At 34.7% G+C, this 15,264-nt stretch overlaps 1 protein-coding gene across 1 annotated transcript in view; it reads right to left on the minus strand.

Moving 5' to 3' along the window:
• Window positions 1-15,264, minus strand: part of COG5 (component of oligomeric golgi complex 5) — a 300,872-nt gene that overhangs the window by 252,510 nt on the left and 33,098 nt on the right. Inside the window, exon 6 of the mRNA XM_059397031.1 lies at window positions 8,064-8,184. Within this exon, the coding sequence (XP_059253014.1) occupies window positions 8,064-8,184 (121 nt within the window). The remainder of the gene's footprint in view (window positions 1-8,063; window positions 8,185-15,264) is intronic.

A 15,264-nucleotide genomic window follows, 5' to 3' on the forward strand; every position in this document is an offset into this window, starting at 1 on the left:
AACCAAGAGGAAAAGGGTGGAAAGAGAGGAGACTGGTTTCTCCCATGGTTGATGAGAATAATAATAACAATAATAACATCATCGTTGTGATCAGTTTTATGCTTCATTTCAGATAAGAACATACCTTAAACTTCCCAAACATAAAAACTATATTTACTCACATTATACCAGGTTTCTACCAAGTCTCAGGGCTTATGTGTACTACAACCTGTTTGCTAAATAAACTAAACAAATTATAAATTGTGATTTCCATGAAAAGACTAGAGAATATCCATACGAAAGACTGGTCTGCTTACTTTTTTATAAAAAATTTTTCCTCCAATCCTTATTTGTAGGATAAGTAAAAATTAATTAGTTACTAAAATTTTTTTAACTACCTAGAAGTAAAGCTAATATAAATCAATATAGATGCACACATATATTATTTTTAAAAATAATAAAAATCTTTGAAGATATAAAAATAGACTGGAATGAATGAGAAGACATATTTCTGTTTACAAAGCACCCATACTATAAAAAGATACAAAGTTTATTATATTAACCTATAAATCTGAAGTATCTAAACACTAACAAGTTTGTTTCAGCAAGTGGGATTAGCAGAAAATCATTCTAAAATTCAAGAGACCAAATGTATGATGGAAATTTAGGGAACTCTCAAACTCCCAATTCATATCTGGGATATAACTGTACTCAGCACTGACATATAATTTTAATTGGAAGCAAAAACCTAATCAATTTTATTGTGTCCTACTTGGATAAAATAATGTATAAACTAAAATAGGGACGGTCAACAACATGAAGCATAAAAGAAGAAATAAAAACTTAAGAATCAAAAGATTGGCAGTGACCAAAGAGAGGGTTCTCCATTACTTATTATTCAGAACTCCAGGTAAAAGTACGCACGTTATTAATGTGAAGCTGTAATAAGCGTCAGGCTTATCACAGTTTGCGCCAAATATCTGAATCATACAACCAGCTTCCCTTGATCTAACTCAAATTGTACCAACAAGTCTCTGATTACAAATTTGTTTTTCCATTTAATCCATCCGGAGAGAAAATTAAATGTGTTCAGCCCAATGAACAGCACATATCTCATTGCAAATTAATGAACAGTGTTCTAGATTACAAACCAGTATCCTGTGAATTTGGTTAATGTGAAGGGAAAGATGAAGCATTAACATAGATTTGTAGAATCAAGAAAATTTCAGAAGTATGAGCTGTCATTACAGTTTGTGAGAGGTCCAATCACCCCGACCTATGTATGAATCCCCTACTCCATTTCTCCCCAAAAGCTGTGAAAAGAATGCCTATCAATGGGAGAAGGAAGAAGAATCATGAATCATCTCTGCCTCAACCCAAGACTCACAAAAAGCTAGGCTGTGATCCCCCTAAGGATCATCCCTTTTTCACTCATATTGCTGGTCTCGGATTTGTTGCTCATTCTTATTACATATATTTTTCTTATTATATATTTTTACAAGTCAAATTAATGCCTTCTTTAAAACAAGTCAGGCAATGAAATATCCATACACAATTAATTCTCGTCATTAACAAAATAAAGTTTCTAAGCCAGAAAAAGTGAGAAAGAAATAAACCCTGAATTACAGGAACTTTACAAGGTAAATATTGGCTCTTGGTAGTCATGACTCTTCAAAAACCTTTGGTAAATTTTAAGATAATTAAAGAGTCATGGTTTAAAAAAAAACTTTCAAAAGTAAGGGTCTAATACAAGGAAGGAGAAATAAAATGGAAGGAATCGAAATGAAATCGCAAGTAGAGAGGAACTAGGTTCAAACTGAATTTCTTAACTACTCCAAGGCAACTAGTTATACAAGAAAAGATTCATCTACCTAAAATTGAAACAGTACAGTCTTCCATGTTCTCTCTACATTTACATATTCTAATCCAATAGTATCCAGCAGAATTTTAACATTTGATAACACTAAAGCAGAGAGTACACTAGATTCCTCACCAATAAGTGTATGATAGATAGGTCAAGGTATCTCTATTATAGGTAGAATACCTCATAGTGTTCCAAAGGAGAAAACAAGTAAGGTTGATTGTGGAAATGTAGCACTTTCTGGTTTCACCACTATAGCTTCCATTCAACACAGAAAAAGTAAAAAATGCATTCCATGGAATAAAGGAATCTGTTATTCAACCTGATCAAGAAACACTGATATTACAAAAACCTCTCCCATAGTTCTTTTTTTTTTTTAAGATTTTATTTATTTATTTATTTGACAGAGAGAGATCACAAGTAGGCAGAGAGGCAGAGAGAGAGAGAGGAGGAAGCAGGCTCCCTGCCGAGCAGAAAGCCTGATGCGGGACTCGATCCCAGGACTCTGAGATCATGACCTGAGCCGAAGGCAGCGGCTTAACCCACTGAGCCACCCAGGCGCCCCCTTTCCCATAGTTCTAATCTTAAGTAATTTCAGACACTAGTTTAATTTATAAGAAGGTCTCCTTCCAGGGGTGCCTGGGTGGCTCAGTGGGTTAAAGCCTCTGCTTTTGGCTCAGGTCATGATCCCAGGGTCCTGGGATTGAGCCCCGCATTGAGCTCTCTGCTCAGCAAGGAGCCTGCTTTTCTTCCTCTCTCTCTGCCTGCCTCTCTGCCTACCTGTGATCTGTTTCAAATAAATTTTAAAAAAATAAATACATAATTAAAAAAAGAAGGTCTCCGTCCTCTGGTTCACAATGACAGCTTACCAAACGGCCCCCAAAATTCTAAAAAGGTATCAAGCTTATGAATCATGTAGAGATCCCACCTTGATGGGCTAACAACAATTTTAAAAGATAGCTAGTAAAAGTACCAAAAATACATTTTTAAGTACATTATCTTGCTGATGCTCAAAAAACATTATCAGTTTGTAGTAAGGCTCATCTAAATTTTCATCTAGTCTTGGGACTCTTCTTAAAGAAAAGCCTTAAATCAATGATACAATTTAATCGTGAAACCTACACTAAGTAGTTTTAAAAATCATTACATAAAGTCTGCATTAAAAATTACAAGTATGGGGCGCCTGGGTGGCTCAGTGGGTTAAAGCATCTGCCTTCAGCTCAGGTCATGATCCCAGGGTCCTGGGATCAAGCCCCGAATCAGGATCTCTGCTCTGCGGGGAGCCTGCTTCCTCCTCTCTGCCTGCCTCTCTGCTTACTTGTGATCTCTCTCTGTCAAATAAATAAATAAAATCTTTAAAAAAAAAATTACAAGTATGCCTGCGCAACTTGTGCTTATTCTCTGTAAGACACCAGTACAATTTTAATGTTTATTGCCCAAATGCCTAATTTTTATTGCCCCAAGGTGCTGTTGAGCACCTTATATGCATAGCTACCATCCATTTATCTTCTATGGTAAAGTGTCTGTACAAATCTTTTACCTATTTTTAAATTGTATTGTTTGTGTTCTTACCAAGTTTGTAGAGTGTTCTACATATTCTGGACACTAGTCCTTTAGCAAACATATACTTTGCATGTATTTTCTTCCTGTTGATGGCTTGCCTTTTCATTCTTCTAATAGAATCACTCAACAGAAGTTTTAAATTTTGATAAAATCTAATTTATCAGTTTTTCTGTGTGTGAACTACGTTTTGAGTGATGTATCTATGAAATCATTTTCTAATTCAAAGTCACAGAAATGTTCTCTTGTATTTTCTTCTAGATATGCTCTAACTTAGGTTTTACATTTAGAGCTAGGATCCAATCAGTTAGTTTATTGTATAGGAAGTGAGGTATGATTACAAGTTCACTGTTTCACATATTGCTACCCAACTGTGCCAGTACCATCTATTGAAAAGACTACCTTTTCCCTGATAAATTTGTCAAAAATCAGTTGTTCATTTAAGTGTGGGTCTATTTCTAGACTCACTATTCAATTCCATTGATCTATTTGTCTATCTTTTTGCCTTGTTTACTATCAGTTTTTATAGTAAGTCTTCAAATCAAGTGGGGGTAATCTTTCAATTCTGTTCTCTTTTAAAACTTTTGTCTGAGCCTGGTGATGGGTACTAAAGAGGGCATGGATTGCATGGAGCAGTGGGTTATATGCAAACAATGAATCATGAAAAGCTACATAAAAAACTAATGATGTACTGTATGGTGACTAACAGAAAATTAAAAAAAAAAAGCTTTGTGTATCTAGATCCTTTGCATTTCCATATGAATTTTCAAATCACTTTGTTAGTTTCTAAATAAAAGCCTGCTGGGATTCAGATTATAACCACTTTGAATTCATATAGATCATAGGGAGAATGGACATCTTAGCAAACACTATTAAATCTTCCATTTCAGAGACAAGATTTATTAATTTATGTCTTTTTTCACCATTCACAAAGTTTTCTAGTTCTCTGTATGTCTTAGGAATCTTTTGTCAAATTCAACCTAAGTATTTCATATTTTTCATGCTATTATAAATGGTATTTTTGAATTTCAATTTCCAATTGTTTGTTAATAGTAGAGCATATGGAAATAAAACTAACTTTTGTATATTAATATTGTATCCTGACATCTTGCTAAACTCCTTATTAATTTAAATTTTTTGTAAACTTAAAACAAAGTATCACTATCAGGATGGTTAAAAGTAACAAGACTGTCTATTATAAGTATTGGCATGTGGAGGAAGTAGAATTTTCATACACTACCGGTAGGAATGTAAAATTTTACAACTACTTTGAAAAACACCTTGGCAATTTCTTAAAAAGTTAAGCATATGTCTACCATATGATCTAGCCATTCCACTCCTATGTATTTACCAAAGAGAAATGAAAGCATATGTCCACACAAAGACTTATATATGAACGCTCATAGCAGTTTCATTTGTTACAGCCAAAAACTAGAAACAACCCAAATATCCATCAATAGGTTAATGGATAAACCAACTGTGGGATATCTACTAGAATACTGCTCAGAAATAGAAAGCAATGAGTTACTGATACACAAAACAACATGGATAAGTCTCAAAATTAACTGACTGGAAGAAGCCACAAAAACCAATATGAACTGTTTGATTTCATTTATATAAAATATTCTAGAGTGCCAACTAAATCTAGAGTGACAAAAAGATCAGCAAATGCCTGAGGAAGGCTTGCCAAATGCCATGAGGAAATTTTGGGGAGTGAGAGTCATGTTCATTACCTTGATACTGGTGATGTCTCATGTCAAAACTACCAAACTATACATTTTCAATAAGTGTAGGGTTTTTTTGCATGCCATTTAGACCTCAATTTAAAAAAATAAAATAAATATAAATATAGACTAATTGTCACCAGGGACCAGAATATACTTTTTATATCAGAATATAGGTCAAATACTGTAAAATTTGACATTTTATGTGCACAGCTCAGCAGCTTATCTGTATATTGATGAGGCTGTGCAACAATCACCACTATTTAATTCCAGAATATTTTCATCACCCCAAAGAGAAATCTGTAGCTGTTAGCAGTCACTCTACATTCCCTCCAGTCCTTCAAAATATACAATTTCTAGATGACAATGTATTTCATCAGGTCTCTGCAATTCAACCCTCAAGACCTTTCAAGTTTAAGAGATTATTTTAAGTTAATTTCAAGGTCCTGTGTAAACACTTCTACTCTTCATCATTTTCTTCTTTCTAATGAGAATCAGAACTATATTGATAAAGACATGGATAATTTCAGAGATGTTCCAATCATAAAATATCATTTTGTATATATGTGTAATTGTAACAGTGATTCCCAATTATTACTTTTGTTAAAATATTAATCCCCAAAGTAGAAACTTTATCTTCCTCTTGGCTTTCCTGTTGGCTAAGACAGAACCACAGCAGTGAATGACAAAGAGATGATGTCTTTGCAAATTTTGAATGGTACATAATCTGAAAAGCTTTAAAAATTTAAGTTAACATAATCCATCTTGAGATAATTCCACCATGAACTACATTTTCCAACAACTATTCATCATTTAATATTTTAAAAACTTTGGGTAAAGCCAATGCCTCACTGGAAGGATAATTTATACTCTGAACATTATGATTGATACTTGTGTCTGTTTTTTTTTTTTATTAAAAGAAGACATCACCATTTGCATTACAGCATATGTTTTTTCTAGAAAAAAATGATAGTCATAATCAGAATCTAGCGATTTTTTTATTATGGAACAGTGTCAGTGATGAAAAATATACATAATAAACCCTGGAATAATTTGTGCCTGTTTTTAATGATTCTATTATCCTGCAGGTTATTTTGGGAGCAAAGATATGAAATGTGATAAAGCAAAAAATAAAAGCTGATACTAGAATTTTTACACTCCTACATTTAGCACATACTGTGAAGAAAAGACTCAAGCGTTACTCACTGATTAAAAATGAACTTTTTAACAGACTCTTAACTGTACAGAACAAACTAATGATTACCAGAGGAGAGGTGGGAAGGGGAATGGGTTAAACAGGTGATAGAGATTAAGGAGTGTGCTTGCTGTGATGAGCAGCAGGTGATCTATGAAAGTGTTAAATCACTACATTATATACCTGAAACTAATAGAACACTGTATGTTAACTAGAACGTAAAAACTTAATTTTTTAACTTAAATAAATAAAAATTAACTTTTTATATAATATATTCCAAGCATACTAAATCACAAGTTAGGTATATGCCCAATGATGTGCCTAAGCAATGTATTTGAGGATTAAAAATTGATACTGAAGTATCATTTATAAGGAGGCTATATTTCTTTAGGAAAAAATATGGAATAAGCATTTCAAACTGACTATGTAATTCAAATATCAAAGACAGAAAAATTCAAAAACATGTAATGCATATCTTTCTGATATTATTTTCAAAGCACACCACCAAGAGTAAGTAGATGCTCGATACCTGAATTGGGTATCATCAAAGACCTCTGAACCTACAAAGGTACAGAATCACTAAACATATCCACTTCAGAAAAATTACCAGGTACCCAAAGAAAAGAAGAAAACCACAAAGCCTCATTAAAATGCAAGTGTCAGTTCTACACTATTCAAAATTTTGCCTGAAATATGAACTATATCATCATGGACCTTGCAGCCTGTTAACAGTCAAAACCATTAGTGTTAAACCCTTGGATGTCAAGACTCTGTTCTAAATGCTTGAAAGATAAACGAACATATGAAGAAATGAATTCAATAAATCTTCTAGGCAGAATGTCAACATAGGATTTGTCACCTAAAAAAAATAACATTTCTTCTACAGAAATGAAAATTAAGTTCACATGAAAACCTGTACCCAAGGGGCGCCTGGATGGCTCAGTGGGTTAAAACCTCTGCCCTCAGCTCAGGTCATGGTCCCAGGGTCCTGGGATCGAGCCCCACATCGGGCTCTCTGCTTCCCCCTCTCTCTCTGCCTGCCTCTTTGCCTACTTGTGATCTCTGTCAAATAAATAAATAAAATCTTAAAAAAAAAAAAAAACCTGTACCCAAATGTTCACAGTAGCTCTATTCATAATGACCAAAAACTAGAAACAACATAAATTTCCTTCAGTCCTTGAATCATAAACTGTGGTACAACTACACAACAATATTCCACCAAACACCGAGTAACAAACAATGTTATAAATAAAAACTTGGATAAATCTCAGAACCATTATGCTAAGTACAAAAAGCAGTCTCTAAAGGTTACATACTTCATAATCCCATTTATGTGACATTCTCCAAAAAATAAAACTAAACTGATGGAGAACCAATCAGTGGTTGCCAAAGTTAGGTGGGGAGGTGAGACTCTAGAGGGATAGCAGGAGGGAATTTTGGGGGTGATGGAACTTATTCTATATCCGTGCTACCAATTACGAGTCTATGCTTGTGTTAACACTCATAGGAATGTATACCCAGAAAAAAACAGCCAATCTTATCACATGAGAATTTAAAAAATAAACTGCATTTCTAAGAAATCAACTAATTTTTCACCCATTTTGAAAAGTGTGACCATGTTGTATACCGGCAATTGTTAAATACATTTATTCAATAATATTTGTTACTGGTGATAACGCCAACAAATCAAGTGACTGAAAAATCTGTAAAAGTGTATTCACTTTTTAATCAAAAGAGGACTTACCAAGTTCATTAAGACTCTGAGCAGCTTTTGTTATCTCTCTACTTCCCCCTTGCAGTTGTCCTTGGAGTCTCTTAGTGAGATACAAGATGCGAATTATTCTCCGAAGCAAATCACAGGCAACCTGTGCAAATATCACAATGTTCAATAAGTGTAATCAATCATGAAGTTTTATTACTATTCTGATGTGAATCTGTCCATTCTTTCCAGATGTTAAAGACTCATTTATGTCTTTTTTATGTTTTCTACCCATCAGAAACCTAAACAAATCATAAAGCTTGGAAAGCATCATTTAACAAAAAACTTCAATCTATCCCAAAAGAAGAGATTTGGGGATTGAGGTGCTGTGCAACCTGGGAACTCCTTCCCTCGGTCCTAGACCAGTTTTCTTCTCTAATCCAGTGGTTCTCAGTCTTCATATTAAATTCAAATGTGTAGGTTCAAAAGTTCCAAGCCAATGCCATAGCCTGATCAATTAAATCAGAATCTGTAGAACTGGGAACTAAGCATCAGTATTTTTTTTTTTTAATCTTCAGTGGTGCCAATGTGCCAGCAAGGTTGATGGCCACTGTGTTGGTGCTGCCTACCTATTGCCTCTTATTGTTTCTAGTTCTGGTTTCTCTTTTCTAGGTCCACAGGGGAGCAGACTTAAATCTTCTCCTGATTTCATTAGACCTTAAAGAGTATCCCCTACCTGAATTTTCCCAATGGTTCTTTTATCACTGATAACAAACTATGAAACAGAGTTATTAAAACAAAAAGAAACTACTATATGTATGTGTGTATGTACGTATGTATATGTACGTGTGTGTGTGCATTTAACACTTCCTATTCTCTTTTCATCACCAGATCTAATACTGCATCTTTACCTAGCCAGAAGACTAAGACACAAAAGAAGACCCATGTATTTCAGGACACTATTATGGAAGCTGGATCCAGAGGAATTGCCTCAGGGAGAAACAGAAGAGGGGAGACTGATGGAATAATAGATATGTAGTGACCTTTAGCATCAGGAGTGATAACAAAGAGAGACAGTCTATGCTGCTCATTACCACCATCTTTATGGCCCTAAAGCTGGTTGAGAAGAACATCTCCCATCTAAGGAGGAAAATCATAACTGGAGGCAATAAGAATGAAAAGCACCAGGAAGAGTTAAGACTCCATCTATAAACCCTTTTTTTTTTTCCTAAATGAAACACACATACACATCCAGACCCAGAATCACACTTGCACCCACATAACATACAGAGACACAAAACATAACATTTGTTCAAAAATACAATGTTTATAAACATATATAAGACAAAGGCGACCAGTTACTAAACAGGCTTCCCTGAATGTTTTTTCTGAGTAACTATAGTCTACAAGAACTTACAATGATAAAAAATGCCAACTAAGAATTTGTCCCTGAAAATTGGAAGATTTGGGCATCTTTATCTTTTAATTAAATTTTATTTATTTTCTGAATAAGTAATATAAGCACAATTCAAGATTCAAAAGAAAAAAAGTCACCCTCATACCTCTATGTCACAAATATGCACTTACCAAAAACAGTCACTGTTATCAGTTTCTTGCTTGTCAGAACACCGTTTTTAAACAAACCATTTGGAATGCAGAATCCCTAGTAATCATTCCTCTGGGATTCTAAATACATCATGAGGAGAAATACCAGATCTTACTTTAGTCTAATCACCTAGAATTGTCCTTCTAGAATTCCCCAGTACATACCCAATAAAGGATATGCCCTCAAAATTGAAATCTTTGAACTCATTTCTAATGCTTTTATTTTTAACCACACTTAATCTGTCAGCAAGTCTTATCGACTATTCTGTTGCATAACACAACAGTTACATTATCTCTGGTCCTACAAGCATCACCTAATCCAAATCTTTACCACTTTCACCCTCACAATGTGGTGTACCAGTTAGCTTTCCAATCTCCTCCTGAAATCCACCCTGCTAGATTTATCTTCCTAGAAACACAGTTTCCAGCACTCCAACCCCCTTTTTAATAAACTTCAGCAGCTCTCTGCTGACAGATTATGTTGAATCTCTCACAGCAGCATTTAATGAAATGCTTGGTCAAAAAGTCTTAGATAATCTATAAGGCATCATTTACCACCTTTTCCTGATAGAGTGGCCTCCACTCTGGTCAATTTCCCTTCCTTAATTTTTATTTCAGACTTTTATAACCGAATATAATACAAACATTATTCAGCACTAAAAAGAAATGAGATATCAAGCCCGGAAAAGGCATAGAGGAACCTTAAATGCATGCTACTAAGTGAAAGAAGTTAATCTGAAAAGGTTGTATATTGTATGGTTCCAAGTATCTAACATTTCTGGAAAAGGCAAAACTATGAAGAAAGGAAAAAGATAGTGGCTGCCAAAGTTTAGAGGAATGAATAGGCCGAGTACAGAGGATTTTTAAAATACTCTGTATAACACTATAATGATGGACACAGGTCACCATACATTTGTCCCAAACCACTGAATGTACACCAAGAGTAATCCTGATGTAAACTATGGACTTCGGGAGATAGTGATGTGTCAATGTAAGTTCATCAAGTGTAACAGATATACCCTTCTGAGGGGTTGGGAGAGATGGTGATTAAGGGGAAGGCCATGCATGGGTGGGGACAGGGGGTATAGGAGACACCTCCATCTTCCTCTTACTTTCACTGTGAACCAAAAACTGCTCTTAAAAATATCTTTGAAATAGATGCAGATATTACAAACACAGAAAACCACATGCAAAAATTATAGCTAACTGAACCTAGAACCACCATGTAGATGGGAAGACAGAACCATGTCAGTGACTACAGAAGCCCTCCATGTATGTACCCTATCCTAGCTCTCCCATCCCAACCAAGAAATACCACTACTCTGGGTTTTGTGGTAATCACCTCCTTACTTTTATTTATGGTTTTATTACTCAAATGTATGTACCCAACTGCTATAGTTTAAATTTGCCTTTTTTTTTTTTTTAATACATATAGGTTCCCTTATCATCTCTTACTTTTTCTTTGCAATCTGCTAAGTATACTGGACCATCTGTCCTATACAGTTTCCCACAGACTGGGTTTCACGGAGTTCATTCCAACAGTGCAGCTGAACATGTTCCTCTGTCTTGCATGTTTCCTATATGTTGGCATTTGGACACACACAGACTTGCCAGACTCAGGCTTAATATTTTGGGTACTTTCCTTAGGTAGTGGTGTATGTGCAGCACATGCGTGATTTTCTCTCTTTCTGTGTCATTAGCAGTCACTGATAGTCAATGTCAAAATCCATTAAAATACAGAGATTACTCCAATTCTATCGTTTTGTCTTTATTTGCTAGCATATAAAATTTCCCCATAAAAAGAAACTTTACCTTACCTACTATTTGTTTACCTGGTGGTACTATTCATATAGAAAAGTAAAAAAAATATTTGATTCCTTTCCTTGCCTCATCAGATTTCAAAATTAAAGACTGCTTTCCTGAGATCTACAAAAGATGAACAATTAGTGGGTTTTGTTTTGTTTGGGATGTCAGTATGAACTCAGAGACTTAAACATAATAAATAAAGGATGCCACACTACTGTAGCTCTTATCTTTGCAGATGCTGACCTTATCCCTTTGTGGCCAGTGAGAGACTCTGAGGGTGATCAATTGTACCAAATGACTGAGAAAGAGGTGTCCCAGGACCTGAAACTTCCAATGCTAAAACTGGGATTCTTGGTCACCCCAAAGGCTCTTCAAGTTGCTCCTCAATCCTTTTGTCTTGACTTGTCTTGTAGTGGCTAATAGGTTCCTTGATATACAGTATAAAAATACTCCAGGATCATTTTATACATTTCATGCCCCACACCTGGAATCAAAGGTTTATCAAAGAAGCCCTAGTTTCTTTTAGATGTCAGGAGCATTTCAAGAACACATTCTGGGAACTAGGTTTGCTCATTTCTGTGACTTTTCAGCAGACATAGCTAGGAAATGTCAGAATCAAATTATCACATAAATATTCATTTGCTTTATTCCATAATATACATAAAACATTCTCAGATTCATATTATACATATACATATGTATAAAAATATATGCATACGTGATGTATATATCAAGATAAAATTAAAATACCTCATGAGTTCATACTGATATTTCCAATTAAAAATCAGGAGTACAGGGTGTTTACTTATTCTAACTTATATCTGTACTTTATTTCTTCTTCAGAGACTTCTGGCTCTGAGACATGAGAAATAACAGAATTAGAAAAATTTTAAATTATCCATTTGCTTTGCTGCACAACACACAGAAAACATTATCTCAATACAAAACCCACACTACAAACACAAATATGACAGCTGAAGATAGTTTTTAAAACATTGTTTTGCACATGCTCTCCATACATTTTTTTTAGAGTTGAGTTTTACTTGTCAAAACATACAGCCGTTACATATTATACTTCCCTTTATATCCTTCATTTAATCTCAGCTCTAACGCTAAACACCAGTCTTACTTTGGGGTTTTTCTAGTCATTCTCGAGTGCGCTATCAGATTCTCAAGGAAAGATTCACAGGAGCAATCATCCCTGCATTCTTGTTTGTGGATGGCTGCCTCTATACTTGAACATCACTTTGGAAAGTCTATCAATTACCTATTGTTGCAAGAAAAAAACAACCCAAAACGTAGTGGTTGAACATGATTTGCTAGGTCCCACACTTCTGTAGGTAATTTTGGCAGGGTTCAAATGCCCCACATGTTGTCATTCTGCTGCACCTGGCTAACAAGAAAGTTGGTCTGGACAGTATCAGAATGCTTCAATCCAGTATCTGGTGCCTCAGTGCTTCTGCACCTATCATCTCCACGTGGTTAGCTGGGGCTTCCTCACAGCATGGTGGTCTCAAGGCAGGTGGTCTCAAGTCTGCTTACACAGACTGTGGCTTTCCCAAAGCAGAGCCAAACTGGCAATGCCCCCTGCAGGCAAGGCCCAGAACTAGCACAAGATCATTTCCACAGCACAGGTTCTTTGGTTTTGCTAAGGTAGTTGTTCTCTGTTTTTACAGCATTTGGGGGACACTGGCATTTTAAGTTGCTACTATCTTTCCTTTTCCTTCCTTCCTTCCTGGCACATTCACTTGTTTGGTGGATAATTATACAGCTAGCAAAATAAGGCATCATTCCAATTCTATCTATAATAAAATAGATAAAATCAACACCACATTAACTGAAAACTGAAAAGGATCCTATTAAACTATATGGTAAAAACCACATACCTATAAAACATCAACATATAGAAAAGAGAAAATGTTTTAAGGACGATTCCTTCCTTCTTTATTCAAAATTTTCTCAAACTTTCTTACTTATATGATTTCAAAGTTTAAAAACTACATTTAAAACTTTACAGTAAAAAGCTAATATACAGGGCGCCTGGGTGGCTCAGTGGGTTAAGCCGCTGCCTTCGGCTCAGGTCATGATCTCAGGGTCCTGGGATCGAGTCCCGCATCGGGCTCTCTGCTCAGCGGGGAGCCTGCTTCCCTCTCTCTCTCTCTCTGCCTGCCTCTCTGCCTACTTGTGATTTCCCTCTAAAAAAAAAAAAAAAAAAATAAAAAAAAAAAAAAAAAAGCTAATATACGTGTAGGACTTTAAAAAAAAGGAAAATGATAAAAAGTTAAAAAAATAATTTTAAAAGATAAAAATGTTATATAATAGGTATGGGATTATATCTCAACAAAGCTGTTACACTGAAAGTTAAAAAACTCATTTTCTTATATAATTTTAAAGTTAAAAAAATTTAAATACTCTCTGTAAGAAATAATAGGCTCTTCAAAATTTCTTTCTGAAAAACTCTGAGGCAGTTCATAAGCAAACAATGTTACTAAAATGAGCTCAGATAGATGATTCTTGGGGTGATAATTAAATTCAACTCATGTATTCATGTATATAGATGAAGTCAGAAGCCTCTGCTTGGAGAAAGAAAAGGCTTCTGGAAAGAGAGTGAAATGGGGATAAAAAGCAAAAAGAATTAAATGTAAAAGTACTTTCTTCTAATTGAGAGAACAATCACAGTGATTTCATGTTCAAGGCAAAAATTTCGTAGCTCTTTCTTTCTTGCTTTCTTGTACCACATGCATTTAAATGAATTAAGAGCTCAAAGAATAAAAAGATTAAACAGGAAAATTAAAGTTTTCCCAATGTTCAAAACAGATATGACTAAACAAAGTGAACAGCATAAAAATGGTTAAAACATAATAAGCTTCAGAAGGGGCCCTAGACTTCAAAATAGTTTTAAAGGCAACACATTTCTAAGATGAATTTCCTTCCTAAAGTAAGCCCGCATAGGAGTCAATCCAAGAAAAATTCAAATACTGGAAATAAACATACCAAAATGTCCATAGGCATATTTCTTTATTTTCCCTTCACCTCTTTCTTCCATTATAATAATTTGGCCACAGTTATGACTGTTATCAACTTAGTTGTTCCTCTAGTATAATATTCTTTAAAATAAGGGTATAGAAAATCAGCACAAAATTTAATAACAATAATAAAAGTAAAAAGTGTTTATTTAAACACAAACAATTCTGACTTCTCACGCTTATATAACCATAAAAAATAAAAACATTCATAAAAGACAAGATCACAGCTTCACAGAATTTTAGAGCTGGAAGGGAATTCACCGATTCACTCCAAACTTTCATTGTAAAAAAAATATACCACCACCACCACCACAAAAATGCTAATTTGGTGTGGTGAAGGATGAGTTAACTAACCTTATTTTGGTAATCATCTCACAATATATACACATATCAAATCATCATGTTATACATTTTAAGCTTATACAATGTTATACATCAGTTATATCTCAATAAAGTTGGGGGGAGGGGAAGATATTCAAGTTCCTTCACTACCATGCAGGTAAAGTGATGAGGAATAGCAGTCAGGCCTCAGAAGTCTTAGACCAGTGTACTTCATGGGTACTTACAAAAATGGACTTGTTTCTCCTTTTTTTTTTTTTTTTTTAACCTAGAACAAGCTTCTGGGAAACAGGAATTATATGGTCTACCTTTTGTATACAGTCCACAGAATCAAAAGCAAAGAATAGTAAACTTAGAGAAAGAATTATCATTTCATAGTCAAAATGCTGCTGCACACTGGCTTTATGAACTCAAGCAAATAACTTTCAGAATCTAGGGTTACTTATCCATAGAATGATGAGATATGCAAC

The sequence above is a fragment of the Mustela nigripes genome, chromosome 4, assembly GCF_022355385.1.
Source record: "Mustela nigripes isolate SB6536 chromosome 4, MUSNIG.SB6536, whole genome shotgun sequence".
Taxonomy (NCBI): domain Eukaryota; kingdom Metazoa; phylum Chordata; class Mammalia; order Carnivora; family Mustelidae; genus Mustela; species Mustela nigripes.